The following is an 18,599-nucleotide window of genomic DNA, read 5'->3' as shown; positions in this document are numbered from 1 at the left end:
CGAAACCGCCCGACTCGCCCGGCCTCTCCGCGGCGCGCCAGCGGCTCCGCCATGCGGGTTGAGGGCACGAAGCAAGGGCGCACGCCCAGCTCGTTCGCGGTTCCTCTCGGCCCCGGATGTGACTGTTTGGCGGCGCCGCCTCACGCCTTACGCTCGACGGGATTGGGCGCCGGCGGGTGAGGTTATCACCAGGCGCCGAGGAGGGGAGCGGGAAGCGCAGGTATGAGGCTGGCGCCGGTGGCTTCGATGCTGCTTTCCGGTGACTTCGATGCTGTTTTCCAGTGCTTTTTCCTTTTGCTGGTCTGGTGGCTCCGCGTCTGCTCTCCTGGGCTCCCTTTCCTGTGACGTTTCCCTGTGTCCGTTAGGTCCTTGCTTCAGACTCCAGCTCAACGCATGAAACTTTTCTTTCCTTGCTTGCCAGGTCCTAGCTCCCCAACCTTTTTGTGTAGCTTGGGCAGCGGAGGCCGTCTTTACCTGGTCAGGCCCTCTCGGTCTCCCTAAATATCGGCACTTAGCGAACGTCTGTCCCTGTGTGCCTTCGCAAAGTAAGGTGGCTGCTACTGAACACCCCCTCGCCCAAACCTTCAGGTGCCATTTGAGCGCTAATTAAGTGCTGCCGTCTTTTGGACAAGATGTGGTCTTTACTGGATCCACCGCTTAGTAAGCAGATGAAGGCAATGTAGTTTTAGTCAATTAAACATTCCAATAGGGAGAATGACGTGGAGGCTATAATTATAGATGGATTCTTGGAAGGGGAAGAATTTCAGCATCCCAGCTTGGGCAACATTGCGAGACAGTGTCGCTACAGAAAAATAGAAAAATTAGCCGAGGGTGGTGGCGTGCGCCTCTGGTCCCAGCTACTTGGGAAGCTGAGCCCGGGAGGTCGAGGCTGCGGTGAACCGTAATCGCACTGCTGTGCTCCAGCCTGGGCGACAGAGTGAGCCCCTACCTCACACACACACACACACACAAGAATTTCAGCGTTATTTGATTATACTACGATTTCCTAGGTGGCCCCACACACACACACACACACACACACACACACAAGAATTTCAGCGTTATTTGATTATACTACGATTTCCTAGGTGGCCCCAAAAGTTTTCCGACAGCCTTTAAAGCATGCTTAGTAAGAGAATAATAATAACCATCATTTGAGCCACGGTGTGAACCAGGCACTGTATACTGCGTCATTTACGCAGATTTTTATATACGTAATCCTCAAAACAACTCCATGAGCTAAGTAATTAAAATAATAGGGTTCACAGACTCCCTTGGTCAACTCCAATGTCTTGGAACCTTTATGTAGTAAGAAATCTTTTCTGAAGCTTCTTGCTGTGTATAATCCATTTCTTAGTCTCTAGTAAAAGCAAAGGAACGGTGGCTACGTTCCCTACCCTCTGATTCATGGTGTTTGATTATTATTTGCCTGTCCCTTCTCCTCATGTCTTTTTCACCAAGTCCAGTAACCCTAATTCTTTTCATTCTTACCAATGCCGGCGCCACAGCCCTTCAATCATTTTGGTTGCTATCCAGCTTCTCCACATCAAGTCCAACTTAGAAACCCCAAGCCTGTAAAGAAAAGTTGACCTGGGCTGACTCTGGTGATGGTGACTGTCTCTCACTAATTTCTTTGAAGTCTTCAAGGATAAGCAGAGTTGATCCATCTGAGAAAGGGATCATGAACTAGACAGAATGAACAGCCTTAGAGGCACAGACTCTTGAACGGGACGGTGGTGGTATGACTGGTGCAGAGTGTTTAAAGTAGAGATCACTTAGTTTTTAAAGACTGGCCTTTATCGTGTCACAGTACAGCCGAGGCAGAGCCTTTGAAGGATCCGATGTTGTCATTCTGGTACTAATCTAGTCCAGCCGCTGAGGTGACTTTCAACGGCAGACCGTCTCCTAAGCGCCCCAGGTAGAATTTCAGAGTAAAAGATTACCCTTCTCAACCCCTCCTTTTCTTTTTTACAAATCTTTCACCTGCTCATCACCCACCCCACCAAGCCCCTTCCCCATGTTCAGTACTCTCATTCTGCGCTCTGGCTGATGAGAACTGCCGGCTGTGGCACTTCACCCTTTTAAAAAATGCTCTCGGCCGGGTGCCGTGGCTCATGCCTGTAATCCCAGCACTTTGGGAGGCCGAAGCGGGCGGATCACCTGCGGTCAGGAGTTTGAGACCAGCCTGGCCAACATGGTGAAACCCCATCTCTACCAAACATACAAAAATTAACCGGGCGTGGTGGTGCATGCCTGTAGTTCCAGCTACTCAGGAGGCTGAGGCACAAGAATCGCTTGAACCTGGGAGACGGAGGTTGCAGTGAGCCGGGATTGCACCATTGCACTCCAGCCTGGGCGACGAGAGCGAAACTCTGTCTCAAAAAAAAAAAAAAAAAAATGCTCTCAAAGTAACTCACCTGGCAGGGCACAGTGGCTCATGCCTGTAATCCCAGCACTTTGGGAGGCCGAGGTGGGTGGATTGCTTGAGCTCAGGAGTTAGACCAGCTTCGGCAACATGGTGAAATCCTGTCTCTACAAAAAATACGATAATTAGCTGGGCGTGGTGGTGCATGCCTGTAATCCCAGCTACTTGGGAGACTGAGGTGGGAGGATTACTTGAGCCCAGAAGGTGGAAGTTGCAGTCAGCAGAGATTGGGCCACTACACTCCAGTATGGGTAACAGAGGGAGACCCTGTCTCAAAAAAAAAAACACAAGAAAAAACTCACCTTTCCCTCACCCACTCTGTGTGATTTCTTTAGGTATTAGAAGGAAGTGATCTATTATCTAATTAAAGTAATTGACAGGATATGATTAACTGCTGTGCTTAACGCTTTAGGCAACTCCATAGGAAAAGAGAAGCTTGTTGACTTGATACGTGAATGTGGGGATGGTGACACTTCACCTCTTTCTGCCAGGCTTTCCAGTTGCAGTCATAGAAAAGCAAGAAACAGTGGCTTGCCAACTCATTTCTGAAAAATTGTTTTGATTTAACCCAACTTTAATTACATTTTTTCCCACTACCCTTCTATCACAGCAATCTGATTAACTTTTTGATAGTATTCTTTGGTGTGTTTCAAATAATAACAAATCATTTTAATTTTATAGACTAAGTAAACAATTTTGGAGGCTCTAGTTGAATCGCTGATCAATAGTTTGCATAATAAATCTTGATTGACTAAAATTAATAGCCTCAGAGTGTATGGATTTCTGTTTCTGGGGCTTTCCAAACTCCCCCCCACCCCCCCACCCCGACTCTCACCCAGGCTGGAGTGCAGTGGCACAATCTCAGCTCACCACTGCAACCTCCACCTCCCAGGTTCAAGCCCTCAGCCTCCCGAGTAGCTGGGATTACAGGCACGTACCACCACGCCCTGCTAATTTTTGTATTTTTAGTAGAGACAGGGTTTCTCCATCTTGGCCAGGGTGGTCTTGAACTCCCGACCTCAAGTGATCCGCCCTCCTCAGCTTCCCAAAGTGCTAGGATTGCAGGCGTGAGCCACCACGCCCAGCCTCCCCCGGCCCCCGCCTTATTATTATTATTTTTTTAACATTCCCAGTAACAGCCATTTATTTTTATTTTTCTGACTGGATAAATGATCAGTAAATATTATCTATGTGATTTAGAGAGTAGGAGTTTAGTGTGTAGAGTTTAATAAGATGAAAGTGTTCTTGGGGTCTTGTGAGACTAATAGAACAAGAGTTACTACTGGTTCCACTGTGGAAAAATTTATAGCAACTGTAGTCTTTATAATAATCCCTTTAAGGACAAAATTCGTTTATTGCCTGTCTTCTCACACTTCGGAGCAAAACTTAACTGAATGAACCTTGAAGATTGAGTTAATCTTTTCTAGAAAAGAATTAAATTAGGAAGAAAACCTGCTAAAACTTTTGTCTGTCAGTCAGCATTTATTTGGCTCTCCTGTGGGTAGATTTGTAATGGAGAAACAGGAGCACTAGAAACCTTGCCTCATTCTTGTTTCAGAGAAAACCTAAAATCCCAGCTGGGATCCAAAACCTGTATGCACACAAATATCAGCAAATCTTAATGCTCTAGAGTACAGACTTCCTGACTTCAAAGTTGATTCATCATAGCAAAATTAAAACTATAACTTGGCAAAAAAGTGATCGACATTCTAAAGATTTGAAAGCATTGGCTGGGTGCAGTGGCTCATGCCTGTGATGCCAGCACTTTGAGAGGCTGAGACGGGAGGATCACTTGAGCCCAGGAGTTCAAGAACAGCCTGGGGAATGTGGGGAAACCTCATCTCTACAAAAAAAAAATACAAAAAATTAGGTGGGTTTGGTGGTGAGAGCCTGTAGTCCTAGCTACTCAGGAGGCTAAAGCGGGAGGATCACTTGAGCCTGGGGAGGTCAAGGCCTGCATGACAGAGCAAGACCCTGTCTCAAAAAAAAAAAAAAAGAAAAGAAAAAAGAAAAAAAATTGAAATCGTTAAACAAAATTATTTGTAACTTAAATTGACTTTTCAATACTCAATTCAAATTTGTAGGATAGCATCTTTATCATGAGGTAAGTCAGTATTACAGTTCCTAAGCCTAAATACTATCAGTGCCTTTCGTTTAAAATCTTGGTTTATCTGGAACTTTTGGCAACAGTCTTCGTTACGGCATATTTACCTGCTGCTGTTTCAGTACTTGTCAGCAAAAATCAAACCACCAGGGCTCCCTGTTTTTACCTCCCTCTGAGTCATTTCCTCTCCAATTCTCTCCTTTAAATATTATTGCTTCAGTCTCCAGTTAGTTTCCTCTGTATATTAGTTGAGTGCTTCTGCTTGAAAACAAAAGTTTAATTTTTTTATTTTGTTATTTTTATGAACATTTCTATATTTGATCTTGTGATCACGTTTCTGTTACCTTGATTACTAATAGATCAGTGATTTTTTTGCAGTCTAATTAGTGATCGTATGTGTGACTAAAAGTAGGGGGAGGCTGGGTGCGGTGACTCACGCCTATAATCCCAGCACTTTGGGAGGCTGAAGTGGGTGGATCACTTAAGGTCAGAAGTTCAAGACCAGCCTGGCCAACATGGTGAAACCCTGTCTCTACTAAAAATGGAAAAGTTAGCCTGGCGTGGTGGCAGGCGTCTATAATCTCAGCTACTTGGGAGGCTGAGGCAGGAGAATCGCTTAAACATAGGAGGCAGAGGTTGCAGAGAGCTGAGATTGTGCCATTGCACTCCAACCTGGGTGACAGAGCAAGACTCCGTCTCAACAACAACAACAAAAAAAGTTTTGTGTTGGGAATGGAAACTTTGGGCAGATTGCCAGATTATTTTAAATGATTTTATCTCTGTACCACTGGGCTAAATTCAAGTATCTTATCTGAAAATAGCACAACAGCTCTGGGGGCTGGCACTCGGGTAAGCTCTCCTTTCGCTTATGAAATGAAAAATTAAATTTGTCCAGGTAGATTTGTTTGCTTCCTTTTGTCTTGACCAAGATTAGAGTTGTATAAATTGCCCTGATTTCCTTTTTGCCTTGACCAGCAGGCGGGCAAGGCAGGCCGGTATTATGTGGCATTTCCAGTGTGTGTATATCTGGGATTCCTAGAGGATGAGAAATCTAAATTTTACACTGTTGTGTAAGTGCAGGTAGATGATAATATGATTAAACATATGTGAGTACATTTTCAAGCACTGATGACTTACTAGTAACTTTTGGTCATTTTCTGTTTCTTCAAAGAATAATAACAAAACTGTTGTCAGGTGGAGTTGTTAGAAAAGGACCTTCATTATTTAAATATTTGGAGCCTGGGCAACATAGGGAGACCCCGACTTTGCAAAAAAAAATTTAATAAAATAAAAATTAGCCAGGCATGGTGGTGCACATAAGTGGTCTGAGCTACTCAGGAGACTGAGGTGGGAGGATTGCTTAGGCCTGGGAGGTCAAGGCTGCAGTGAGCCACGATTGTGCCACTGCACTGCAGCCTGGGTGACAGAGCAAAACCCTGTCTCAAAACAAAAACAAAACATTTGGGATCTGTTACAAATCCTAAGAGTCAAGTGACCTTGGGAAAATTATTTATCATTTCTGAGACTCAGTTTTATTATCCCTAAAATGGAATAATACCAATCAAAAGGGTTGTTCTGAGATAAAATTAGATAACCTACTGAATAAGTGTCTGGTGGGGAGACCAAGGGCCTGCCATTTTCACCGTTTCCCCAGGTGGTCATTGGTTTAATACAGATTCTGCAATTCCACTGGACATCAGGATCACCTGGAGGACTTACTAAAACACATTGCAGCCAGGCGTGGTGGCTCACGCTTATAATCCCAGCACTTTGGGAGGCCAAGGCGGGTGGATCACCTGAGGTCAGGAGTTCGAGACCAGCCTGGCCAACATGGTGAAACCCCCGTCTCTACTAAAAATACAAAAATTAGCCAGGCATGATGCCGGGTGCCTGTTATCTCAGCTACTCGGGAGGCTGAGGCAGGAAAATTGCTGGAACCCGGGAGGCGGAGGTTGCAGTGAGCCGAGATCATCCACTGCACTCCAGCCCGGGCCAAAAGCAGAAAGACTCCATCTCAGAAAACAAAACAAAACAACAACAACAAAAACACATTGCTTGGTCTCACCCCCAGTTTCAGATTCAGTAGATCGAAGGTTGGGTCTGACAATTTGCATTTCTGACAAGTTCCTAGGTGATGCTGCTGCTGCTAGTCTGGGGACCACACTTTGAGAGTACTGGTGCAGTATATGTAATGCCACTTTGCACCGGCCTAATAAAAATTGAAAAAGTAACAATAGCAATGCTTGTTGAGGATTCTTTATGTATCAGGCACTATTATGTGTGATTTACATATATTATGATCCTATGAAATGAGTGTCGTTATTATTATCCTCATTTTATAGAGAAGAAAAGTGAGTGACAGGTTCAGTAATTTGCCCAGTCCCCTAGCTACTGCAAACCTGGAGAGCCTAGCTGCAGAGCTCACCATCTAAAACATTATTCAGATAAGAGGCATAACCTGATGATTTTGCAGCCCTCTCTTTAAAATAATTTTTCTTAATTTAAAATATTTAGTGTTTATTCTTCTGTGGGTTCCATATGAAAGACTGGAGGACCGGCCTTACCTAGATCCCTGATGGCAAAGGAAGCCCACTGAAGTATTTGCCAGCCAGGATACAACCCTGTGTTCAGCTAGGCTTTTGGAGACGTGATCTTTAAGTGTCTTTTTTTTTTTTTTTAATTAATTGAGTTTTTTTAAGATGTCTTTTTAAAACATTTTAAAAGATGAAATATTGTTTATTACATCTGTCTCCTCCCATCAAGTCGATGTATAAAACATGAGATTACAGTTGTTTCCCCCACTTCACAGAGTCTCCGGGACCATTATGGCAGTCAAGTGGACGGGTGGGCATTCTTCTCCTGTCCTCTGCCTGAATGCAAGTAAAGAAGGGCTGCTGGCTTCTGGAGCAGAGGGCGGAGATCTCACGGCTTGGGGTGAAGATGGAACTCCATTAGGACACACGCGGTTCCAAGGGGCTGATGATGTTACCAGTGTCTTATTTTCTCCCTCCTGTCCCACCAAGCTCTATGCCTCACATGGAGAAACCATTAGTGTACTGGATGTCAGGTCCCTCAAAGATTCCTTGGACCATTTTCATGTGAATGAAGAAGAGATCAATTGTCTTTCATTGAATCAAACGGAAAACCTGCTGGCTTCTGCTGACGACTCTGGGGCAATCAAAATCCTAGACTTGGAAAACAAGAAAGTTATCAGATCCTTGAAGAGACATTCCAATATCTGCTCCTCAGTGGCTTTTCGGCCTCAGAGGCCTCAGAGCCTGGTGTCATGTGGACTGGATATGCAGGTGATGCTTTTGCACAGAGTACTTGGGGAATTTCTAAGTGGGATTTGCTAACAGGATCAAATTATTGATCACACGAAATATCTTTGCTTTTTCTGTTTTCTACTAACATATCCATTTATGAACAATAAGCCTTATTTCTACATTTAATGCTAGTCTGATAAAACCTAATAGAATTTATTCACAAAGTAATCATTAATCCTTTACTTTTCCTTTCTCTATACTGTAAGATACTCCTAAAACCTGAAAATTCAAATATTTGATTGTAAACATCTGTTTAAACAAACAGTGAGTACTAAAGGCAGAGTTGGTCTACCCATTCTCTGTAAACTCTGTTTAAACAAAAAGTTAGAGGGGTCTGTTTTTACTTTAAAGTTCTGGGGTACATTAACTGAAATAGTGTGTATTGGTGATCAGGATCAGAGCACTGTATTCAATGCTGAGTTTTGAAAGGAGCATCATGGCTGGGCACGGTGGCTCACGCCTGTAATCCCAGCACTTTGGAAGGCCGAGGTGGGCAGATCACTTGAGGTCAGGAATTCAAGACCAGCCTGGCCAACGTGGTGAAACCCTGTCTCTACTAGAAATACAAAAATTAGCCAGGCATGGTGGCGGGCGCCTGCAATCCCAGCTACTTGGGAGGCAGAGGCAGCAGAATCGCTTGACCCAGGAGGCGGAGGTTGCAGTGAGCCGAGATCATGCCACTGCACTCCTGCCTAGGCAACAGAGTGAGACTCTGTCTCAAAAAAAAAAAAAGAAAAAGGAGCATCACAAATTGCCCAAATACAGAGGAAGTCCATCAGGAGAGTAGATGTATCTAGAAACCCATTATATAGAGAACTGGAGGCGTTTAATTCTTAGTTTTCATGAGGGGAAAAAATGGAATATGCTGGTCTTCGTAAGAGAAGTCACGGGAAAGCAGATTTGGGCTTAATGTAAACGTTTTCAAATAGCTTGAACGTTCCCATGGCAGGATGTGCTTCCTCTTGAGAGAGTAAATCTCATCACTGGAGTGAGAGTCGTCATGATTTCTGTCTGTTGAGCACTTAGTTCTTGCCAATGCTTTGTGTATATTAGTTTTAATTCTAATCACACCCTCCTAGTTATTTTTTTTAATAAATAAGGAAACTGAAATTCACATGAAGTATCTACATTGCCACCTGACTGAGATTCAAACCTCAATCTCTCTGGCTCCAAAGGCTATGTTTTTTCTCTAGGATGACAGGTATTCAAGCAGAGTATCATCAATAATGTCACAGAAAAGTTTCTTGGTTTGGGGTCAGGTGGCTTCTAGAGAGAGAACCATTGTGAATGACCGATGTGTCCAGCACTGTTTAGGCGTTTAATCTCTGTTCTCAGTTACATACAGTATCTTCTAAGATTCCATGTTCTTTTTAATAGCATCAGAAGTTTTGACTTCCACCCTCTTGGCTAGTGGTCTTTACCTTTCCCTCCCCAACCCTGCATACCCCTCATAATTGAAGAATGATGAGACTGTTTTTGTTGTCACCATGCTGTTCCCCTCTCCTGCAAGCTACCAGTATTCAGTAGGCAGAATCAGTGGGTGTCCTGCAGTGCTGGGATAGTCTCCAAACAATAAAGAATTGTCTCCCCAAAAACATCTGTAGTGCCTGGGTTGAGACTCACTCTACATGTATGGGGCATAGTGACCCTACAACCTCTATCTTCCTTTTCCACTCCTAGATTTTGACCAAGCCGTTTATAAATCTCCTACATTCTCCACCCTAGTGGTGATAATCTGCCCTTGTGGTTGTAAAGAAAGACCTATACAACCAGATGGATATGTTTTAAGTAGGCAGATTGTACAGTGTGTCTTTGAGTAGTCATTCTGTCATCCTTCAGCTATACCACTTTTCCATCAGTGGTTCATTAACCACTAGGCATGGCAATAGACAATTGGGTACGCAAAAGTGATGTGTACTTTTCAGATTAGATAAGGAATGGGCATTCAGAATTTACTGTCTTGCCCCCAGTTCCAGGTAAGACGTTTTAGTGGCAGGCACTTGCTAGTGAACAGCCCTGGAAACAAGTATTTTGAAAAAGGGAGGCTCGGGTAATTTCTTATTTTGATTTGCCTGGTAAAATTGCTAAAGGTTCATGGTAGATTTGTTTCTACACTGGGTTGTGATGTAACAGCCATACAACCATGCTTTTAAGAAATGACTTCCTTAACTGAAGTTGAAACTCTATAATTTTTTCCACAGTTGTCTTCCTAAAACCTGTTGATCCAGTATTATCCTAAACTTTAAGGATAGCCAGTCTATGGGGGAGCCCAAGAATGTAGGCACAGTAATAGTGGAAGGGAGTTCTGACTATTTTGAGTTACTTCTCTCTGAGCAAACAAATTTTATCTCAAGGCAGGAATTGAATGATTGCCATGTTCAGCATACCTATCTTTGTTCGTATGTAACAGTAATTATAAAGTTATTTCTTTCGACTTAGGTTTGAATAATTAGGCAGGGCCAGGTGTGGTAGCTTATGTGCCTGAAGGCTCATGCCTGGGATCCCAGCACTTTGGGAGGCCCAGGCAGGCAGATCGCTTGAGCCCAGGAGTTCGAGACCAGCCTGGGCAACATGGCAAAACCCTATCTCTACAAAAAATACGAAAATTAGCCAGGTGTGCTAGCATCCATCTGTGGTCCCAGCTACTTAGGAAGTTGACGTGGGAGGATCACCTGAGCCCAGGGAGGTGGAGGTTGTAGTGAGCCATGATCTCGCCACTGCACTCCAGCCTGGATAACAAAGTGAGACCCTGTCTCAAAAAAATAAAATAGGCAAAGCGCATTCAAAGAGGCAGGGACCCTAAAAGCAAAGTGTGGTTCTTTAAGACACATGAGACTGCTTAATTTTTTATTTAATAGGTACAAAGTAATATTTATATATATGAGGTGTAAAGAATAACATTAGGCCAGGCGCGGTGGCTCATGCCTATAATCCCAGAACTTTGGGAGGCCATGGCAGGTGGATCGCTTGAGCTCAGGAGTTTGTGACCAGCCTGGGCAACATAGCGAAACCCCGTCTCTACAAAAGATACAAAAAGTAGCCAGGTGTGTAGTGAGCACCTGTAGTCCCAGCTACTTGGGGGGCTGAGACGGGAGAATTGCTTGATCCCGAGAGGTTGAGGTTGCAGTGAGCCAAGATTGTGCCACTGCACTCCAGCCTGGGTGACAGTGAGACCTTGTCTCAAAAAAAAAAAAAGAAAAGAAAAAAATTAAATAAATACCTGTATACCTACCATTCAACTATAGTTTTTTTTCTTGAAAGACTTAGAAAATTAAAACTGTCATATTTCTGTAGCATACATGTTGATTTTCGTTCCCTGCCCCTTTCTGCATCTGAAAACAAATGATTGAAAGGTTTGTTGTTCTTTCTGGATTTTTAAGACCAAAATACCAACACTTACAGACCAGGATGGTGGAGAAGGCTCTTTTGTTTGTTTGTTTTTGAGACAGGGTCTTTGTCATCCAGGCTGGAGTGCAGTGGTACAATTACAGCTCACCGCAGCCTCGCACTCCCTCAGGTGATCCTCCCACCTCATCCTCCTGCGTAGCTGGGACTACAGGCACAAGCCACCACACCCAGCTAATTTTTTTTATTTTTGCTAGAGAGGAGGGCTGGCTTCCTGTGTTCCCCAGGCTGGTCTCGAACTCCTGGGCTCAAGCAGTCCTGCTTTGGCCTCCCAAAGTGCTGGGATTATAGGCATGAGCCACTGCACCTGGCCTGAAGAGGCTCTTTATCTTGAAGATGAGTCTTTTATGTGGAACAAAATGTTTTTGTAAAAGGGGAATTTTTTTTGAAAGGTCACTTTGTTATGATTACATTCACTTCTGAACATTTGCTGGTTCCCCACTTTTTCTCCCTTCGATGTTTTGCAGAACCATAAGCCCCAAACTCTTTCATTCTTTTCTTTCAGTATCTCTAGCTCTCTTGATTAGGATGAGAACTGCTTGAACAGCTGGTTGAGAAATTAAGTGCGAAACACCTTGGAGTCTTTAGCATTTTAGAAAAGTCAAGAAGCATAAAGGGAATGTCCAGACAGGAACAGTCTGGAATCCTCAATACATGGAAATGATTCTAGACTTGGTAGAATCTGGGATGGCTGTTAACACATTTAGATGATTTAAGTCAAATACAAAAGGTGTTTCAGCTGCTGAAACACTCTGGGTGCAGTTCATGTTTGAATGTCTTTGGAGGACAGAAAATACAGTCCATTCATAAGGGCTGTATGAGAAAGAACTGGGTCTATCTGCCAATACAGTGAAGCTAGCAGATTCTAGAATGTCCATTTTCCGTGTGTGTGTGTGTATTTTCTTTTTTTTTTTTTTTAAAGACGGAGTCTTGCTCTGTCACCCAGGCTGGAGTGCAATGGTGTGATCTCGGCTCACTGCAAGCTCCGCCTCCCAGGTTCACACCATTCTCCTGCCTCAGCCTCCCGAGTAGCTGGGGCTACAGGCGCCCACCACCATGCCTAGCTAATTTTTTGTATTTTTAGTAGAGATGGGGTTTCACTGTGTTAGCCAGGATGGTCTCGATCTCCTGGCATCGTGATCCGCCCGCCTCAGCCTCCCAAAGTGCTGGGATTAGAGGTGTGAGCCACTGCGCCCAGCCGTGTTTAGATTTTTTAATAGAAACTCTTTTGGGGCATTGTGGCTGATGCGTGTAATCCCATCACTTTGGGAGGTGGAGATGAGTGGATCGCTTGAGCCCAGCAGTTGGAGACCAGCCTGGGCAACATAGCAAAAACCCCGTCTCTACAAAAAAATACAAAAATTATCTGGGTGTGGTAGCATGCGCCTGTAGTCCCATCTACTTGGGAGGCTGAGGTGGAAGGATCACTTGAACCCAAGAGGTCAAGGCTGCAGTGAGCCATGGTCGTGCCACTGCACTCTAGCCTGGGTGACAAAGTGAGACCCTATTTTTTTAAAAAAAATACTTTCATATCAAGTTTCAGCACTCCTTCGTGTTGTATTTTCTAATATTTATTTATTTTACTTTAGCTTATTTCAATTTGTTCGTACTTTAACTTCACCCAAATAGTGATTGTTAGTCACATAGTATAATGTTATAAACCCAATTCAAAGAGATTTTCATCTAAGAGAAGCAGAATGTAAGTGTTACTAGATGTCACTGCTTTTGAAAATAGGCCACTGAGAATAATCATAAGGGAAGTTACCTTGAATAGGAAACCAAATTCTTAATAGCATTAGCAATAGTAATCTTGCCAATTCAGATCTATGCTTTTCACTGTCTAAACAAGCTCATGCTTCTTCCAGTGTCTGTTAAAATTGTGAGTTATAATTCAGGGATGATGGTAAACTACATGATAAAGCTGTCTGTTTGCTTTGAAAGTATTAAGAGTATTTTTCTTTGCAAAATGGTTGATACGGGAAAAGAATGAATCACTAGATGATGATGTAAAACCCATTCACAAAGCTTATTTAAAAAAAACAAAAAACACCAGGTCGGGAACAACAAAAAGCCAAATGAAATTAATACCAGGATGTCATATTAATCAACAGACATGTTTGGAATTTCTCCTCTTTCTCAGCCATTATGCTAGGCATTAGCAAAGACTAAGTAAGTCTCAAGAAACTGATAAGCTAGTAGAATATGTCAATTAATAGAATAGAAACTAGATACAGGAAGGAGAAGTGGGCTGAAATAGGAAAGCCTTCTTGGAGGCACCGGGACTGAGCTTAAGCCCCTTGGATGGGTAATTGGGTAATGTGAAAGGAAAGGAAGGCATTCCAGATGGAAAGCATTTCAGTGATAGTCCAGATCGAGTTTATTTAGTTGATAGGCCTTTTGACCTATAACCAGCATAGACTAAAACTGGCAAATTTGATAATCTTTGGTTTTACTTGAAGAGATGAGAGCAGAAAAACCTTTAGAAACCGGCAGCTGCTTAACAATTACACTTTAATGGAGTTTATTAATCAAAAATTATTCAGGATCTTGTTTAATTCTACCTTAATTCTACCTAACCGCACTCTAGTTTTAGTCCCGGGGTAGCATTCCACTGGCATGTTATGGCAGCATTTGATTATTTTTTAATACTGCTGAGAACGTGCACTACTGCTCATTCTCAGACTACTTTAACGATGTTATTAGAAGCTGAATAAGCATGATAGTTGAGCAAATTGGCTAGCATTTTGTATGACTGTGTAATTTCTTCTTATGTAAAGGTGATGCTGTGGAGTCTTCAAAAAGCCCGACCACTCTGGATTACAAATTTACAGGAGGATGAAACAGAAGAAATGGAAGGCCCACAGTCACCTGGTCAGCTCTTAAACCCTGCACTAGCCCATTCTCTCTCTGTGGCTTCGTGTGGTAATATTTTTAGTTGTGGTGCAGAAGATGGTAAGGTTCGAATCTTTCGGGTGATGGGAGTTAAGTGTGAACAGGAACTGGGATTTAAGGGCCACACTTTAGGGGTATCCCAGGTCTGCTTTCTCCCGGAATCCTATTTGCTGCTTACTGGAGGGAATGATGGGAGGATCATGTTGTGGGATGCAAACAGTGAAGTTGAGAAAAAACAGAAGAGTCCCACAAAACGTACCCACAGGAAGAAACCTAAAAGAGGAACTTGCACCAAGCAGGGTGGAAATACTAACGCTTCAGTAACAGATGAGGAAGAACATGGCAACATTTTACCAAAGCTAAATATTGAACATGGAGAAAAAGTGAACTGGCTCTTGGGTACAAAAATAAAGGGACACCAAAATATATTAGTAGCTGATCAAACTAGTTGTATATCTGTATACCCCTTAAATGAATTTTAAATCCAATAAAAACATTTGAAGAATTGTGGCAAAACTGTTTTTCAGATTAAAAAAAAAAAGCTCCTGGTTCTTTATTTAAGCTGTTTGTTATATGTAAAATCATATGCTTCTGCTGTACAAATTTTAAGATATTTGAACAAAAGACAATTGGATACTTATATAGTAAGTGATATGTTAAAGTTTGGAGGAAGAGAATGAATATTCATTGTGTACCATGTACCAGCCATTTTACATATATTTGATTTCTTGTTCCGAATCATTGAAGTGATTTCCCCCATTTTAGTGCCACAGGAATTAAGACTTAGAGATGTTAAGTAACTTAAAGATCCAGGAAAATTGCAGGCACAACGACTTGTCTGGAAAGGACCTTGTTAAGCTGCCTACCGTAGGGAAGCCCACATCCTGGTCCAAATCGGTCACCATATTAGTTATTTCTGTCCAGGCACAGTGACTCACGCCTGTAATCCCAGCACTTTGGGAGGCCAATGCGGGCAGATCATCTGAGGTCAGGAGTTAGAAACCAGCCTGGCCAACATGGCAAAAACCCATCTCTACTAAAAATACAAAAATTGGCCGGGCCTAGTGGCACGTGCCTGTAATCCAAGCTACTCAGGAGACTGAGACGGGAGAATCGCTTGAACCCAGAAGGTAGAGGTTGCAGTGAGCCAAGATCGCACCACTGCACTCTAGCCCAGGCGACAGAGCGACTCTGTCTCTAAATAAATAAATAAATAACATTAGTTATTTCTGATTCCAGGATGTCATGAGGAGCATTACCAAGTTGGAAGAGGAAACCTGTTCTTGCTTGTTCTGTGTAAAGCCCAAATTGCTTTGCTGACAATTACCTTTCGCTGTGTTTCTAAAAAACAAAAAGGGTTCCAGGGTCAAATCAGTTTAGGGTATTATGCAGCAATCCAGGCCATGATGCTGGTGGAGTGAGAATAAATTGCAGTTATTAATAAGCAGAAATTCTGACGAAGCAGAAGATAGAAAAGAGAATAGAGGCCTAGATAGGGCGTCAAGAGTTATGTTCCTTTTCATTGAGGCCTGGATTGCTGCCTTCTCTGCATGTTCTTTCAGCTTTCACTCATACTGCCTACTCTTATATTTAGAGTTTTTTAAATTTTAATTTAATTTTTTTATAGAGAGGAGCCTTGCTATGTTGGCCAAACTGGTCTCAAACTCCTGGCCTCAAGCTATCCTCCTGTCTTAGCCTCCCAAAGTGCTGGGAGTACAGGTGTGAGCCACCGTACCTGGCCTATATTCAAAGCTTTGAAGAGATCATCTGATTGGTTACCATTATTCTTGTTTGTGGAGATCTCTTTTTCATAAATTCAGTTTTAGTCAGGACTCCTGTTGCAGGTGACAGAAACCAAATTCAAATTGGCTTAACAGAATAAAAAGGAATGTATTGGCTCACATAGCTGAGAAGTCCAAGAACAGTCAGGTGCATACTACTGAGGCGGCTATGCTGGCAGGGTAAGCAAAAGAAGCACCCCAGCCTAAGTTTACAGAGAACCAGGACATCATTTTGAATATAACTTAGTTCTAATAGTCAAATGGCCACTCAAGGTGACAAATAGGAACTTCAGTGGTCACCCGTTGGAAGCAAGCTTTCAATGTCCCCCACCTGTAGAAGGCTGAAAAACATCCTCCAAAGATAACAGGTTCCAATCACTGGAACCTGTATTACTTATTACCATTAAATATAAATTTTAATTATTTAATTTAAAATATTGTGAATATTATGAGATTGCTATGTAACTTGATAATATTAAGTATTAATATTTACATTTAATGATAAGTAAATTTATAAACATTTGGCAGAAGGATCTTTGCAGATCCGATTAATTTATGAATCTTAAAAAATTATGTTAAAATAATATTTTGCAAATAACCTATGTACATCCTCCTATAAACTTTAAATCATCTCGATTACTTATAATCCTTAATACAATGGAAATGCTATATAAATAGTATTCTGTATTTTTTATTTGTATTATTTTTTATCATTGTATAGTTGTATAGTTGTGTTCTGTTGTTTTTTCTTCCCCGAAGACATTTGAGCCACGGTTGATTGACTCCACAGACTGTGGAACCCATGAGTACCGAGGGATAACTACGTGCTTTTCTATTTTTATTAGAGTGTAAGATGCTTGAAGGCAAAGACTACCCTCTTTCACTTCAGAGCATATTGTGTGGCCTGTCCTAGGCTTCCCAGCCAACACAAACAGTACTCATAAGATATTAAATGAATCAAAGGAGATACAGAAAGTTAAAATGTGGTTAGAAAAAAAAGCCTGAAGGGAACTGGTGGCAGGATTGCCTGACAACTAGATCCAACCCTTTGCTTGTTCTTCAAGTTATTTTTATTTTATTTATTTTTATTTATTTATTTTTATTTTTTTGAGATGAAGTCTTGCTGTGTCACCCAGGCTGGAGTGCAGTAGTATGATCTCAGCTCACTGCAACCTACACCTCCCAGGTTCAAACAGTTCTCCTGCCTCAGCCTTTTGAGTAGCTGGGATTACAGGCACCCGCCACCACACCCAGCTAATTTTTGTATTTTTAGTAGAGACTCAGTTTTGCCATGTTGCCCAGGCTGGTCTCAAACTCCTGACCTCAGGTGATCCCCACCTCGGCCTCTCAAAGGGATGGGATTACAGGCGTGAGCCTCCACACCCAACCTCTTCAGATTATTTTTAACACCAGCTATCAGGGCTACACATTCTCCTAACCAATGCTGAACTCACGGACACCTAAACATGCTCATTTCACATTTCTTTTTTCTTTTTTTTTTTTTGAGACAGTCTTACTGTCACCCAGGCTGGAGTGCAATGGCATGATCTTGGCTCACTGCAAACTCTGCCTCCTGGGTTCAAGCGATTCTCATGCCTCAGCCTCTTGAATAGCTGGGATTACACGGGTTTGCCACTACACCTGGCTAATTTTTGTTGTTGTTGTTTTCAAGATGGAGTTGTACTCTGTCACCCAGGCTGGAATGCAGTGGCACCATCTCGGCTCACTGCAACCTCCATCTCCCAGGTTCAAGCAGTTCTCGTGCCTCAGCCTCCCGAGTAGCTGGGATTACAGGTGCCCGCCACCACGCCCAGCTAATTTGTATTTTTAGTAGAGATGGGGTTTCACCATGTTGGCCAGGCTTGTCTTGAACTCCTGACCTCAAGTAATCCACCCACCTCGGACTCCCAAAGTGTTGGGATTGCAGGTATGAGCCACTGCGCCTGGCCAATTTTGTATTTTTCATAGAGATGGGGTTTCACCATGTTGGCCAGGCTGGTCTTGAACTCCTGACCTCAGGTGATCCGCCCACCCTGGCCTACCAAATTATTTCACATTTCATGTACCCTCTCCAAATTACAATCAGTTTGTGGTCCTGGATACACAAACTTGAGGCTGATACAGTGCCACCCAACCACTCCTTGCCAAGGGCAGAAATACTTTTCAGGATTAATCAGTCACATTCTGGCAGAATCATGTGTAGTTCTGGTGCCATCAGCCTATGACCAGCTCTCCCTTGACCACAATTTTCCTATTTACAAGCAAAGAATTAGTGAAAAACAGTAATGCACAGCACATATGTTTTGTATGTATGTATGTGTGTGTGTCTTGTTTGCTGAACTATTTGAAAGTGAGGTACCTTGACACTTTGTATTAGTCTGTTTTCATGCTGCTGATAAAGACATACCTGAGTCTGGATAATTTATACAGGAAAAAAGTTTAATGGACTTACAGATCCATGTGGTTAGGGAGGCCTCACAATCATGGTGCAAGGCAAGGAGAAGCAAGTCATGTCTTACATGGATGGCGGCAGGCAACCCGAGAGAGAGCTTGTGCAGGGAAACTCCCCCTTATAGAACCATCAGATCTTGTGAGACTTAATTCACTATCATGAAAACAGCATGGGAAAGACCTGTCCCCATGATTTAATTACCTCCCACTGGGTC

At 42.8% G+C, this 18,599-nt stretch overlaps 1 protein-coding gene across 2 annotated transcripts; it reads left to right on the top strand.

Annotated features, from left to right (window-relative positions):
• The first annotated feature begins 75 nt into the window (after positions 1-75).
• Positions 76-14,657, top strand: WDR53 (WD repeat domain 53). 2 transcript variants are annotated; one of them, XM_004038255.5, is made up of 3 exons: positions 76-220; positions 7,339-7,834; positions 14,038-14,657. In XM_004038255.5, exons 2-3 carry the CDS (start codon positions 7,355-7,357, stop codon positions 14,632-14,634), a joined length of 1,077 nt encoding a protein of 358 aa, XP_004038303.1. In that variant the 5' UTR covers positions 76-220; positions 7,339-7,354; the 3' UTR covers positions 14,635-14,657. The 2 variants fall into 2 exon arrangements, with proteins under 2 accessions (XP_004038303.1, XP_018880228.1); XM_019024683.4 differs by lacking the exon at positions 7,339-7,834 and having other exon boundaries at positions 82-220.
• Positions 14,658-18,599: the final 3,942 nt, after the last annotated feature.

The sequence above is a fragment of the Gorilla gorilla genome, chromosome 2 (assembly GCF_029281585.2).
Source record: "Gorilla gorilla gorilla isolate KB3781 chromosome 2, NHGRI_mGorGor1-v2.1_pri, whole genome shotgun sequence".
Classification (NCBI taxonomy): domain Eukaryota; kingdom Metazoa; phylum Chordata; class Mammalia; order Primates; family Hominidae; genus Gorilla; species Gorilla gorilla.
Note: the sequence above shows the minus strand (reverse complement) of the source record. Positions and strands in the feature narration are given on the sequence as shown.

Coding starts and splice junctions, on each gene's coding strand:
- WDR53 (XM_004038255.5), top strand. CDS start 7,355: ATGGCAGTCAAGTGGACGGGTGGGCATTCTTCTCCTGTCCTCTGCCTG. Junction 7,835..14,037: donor CATGTGGACTGGATATGCAG/GTGATGCTTTTG, acceptor TCTTATGTAAAG/GTGATGCTGTGGAGTCTTCA.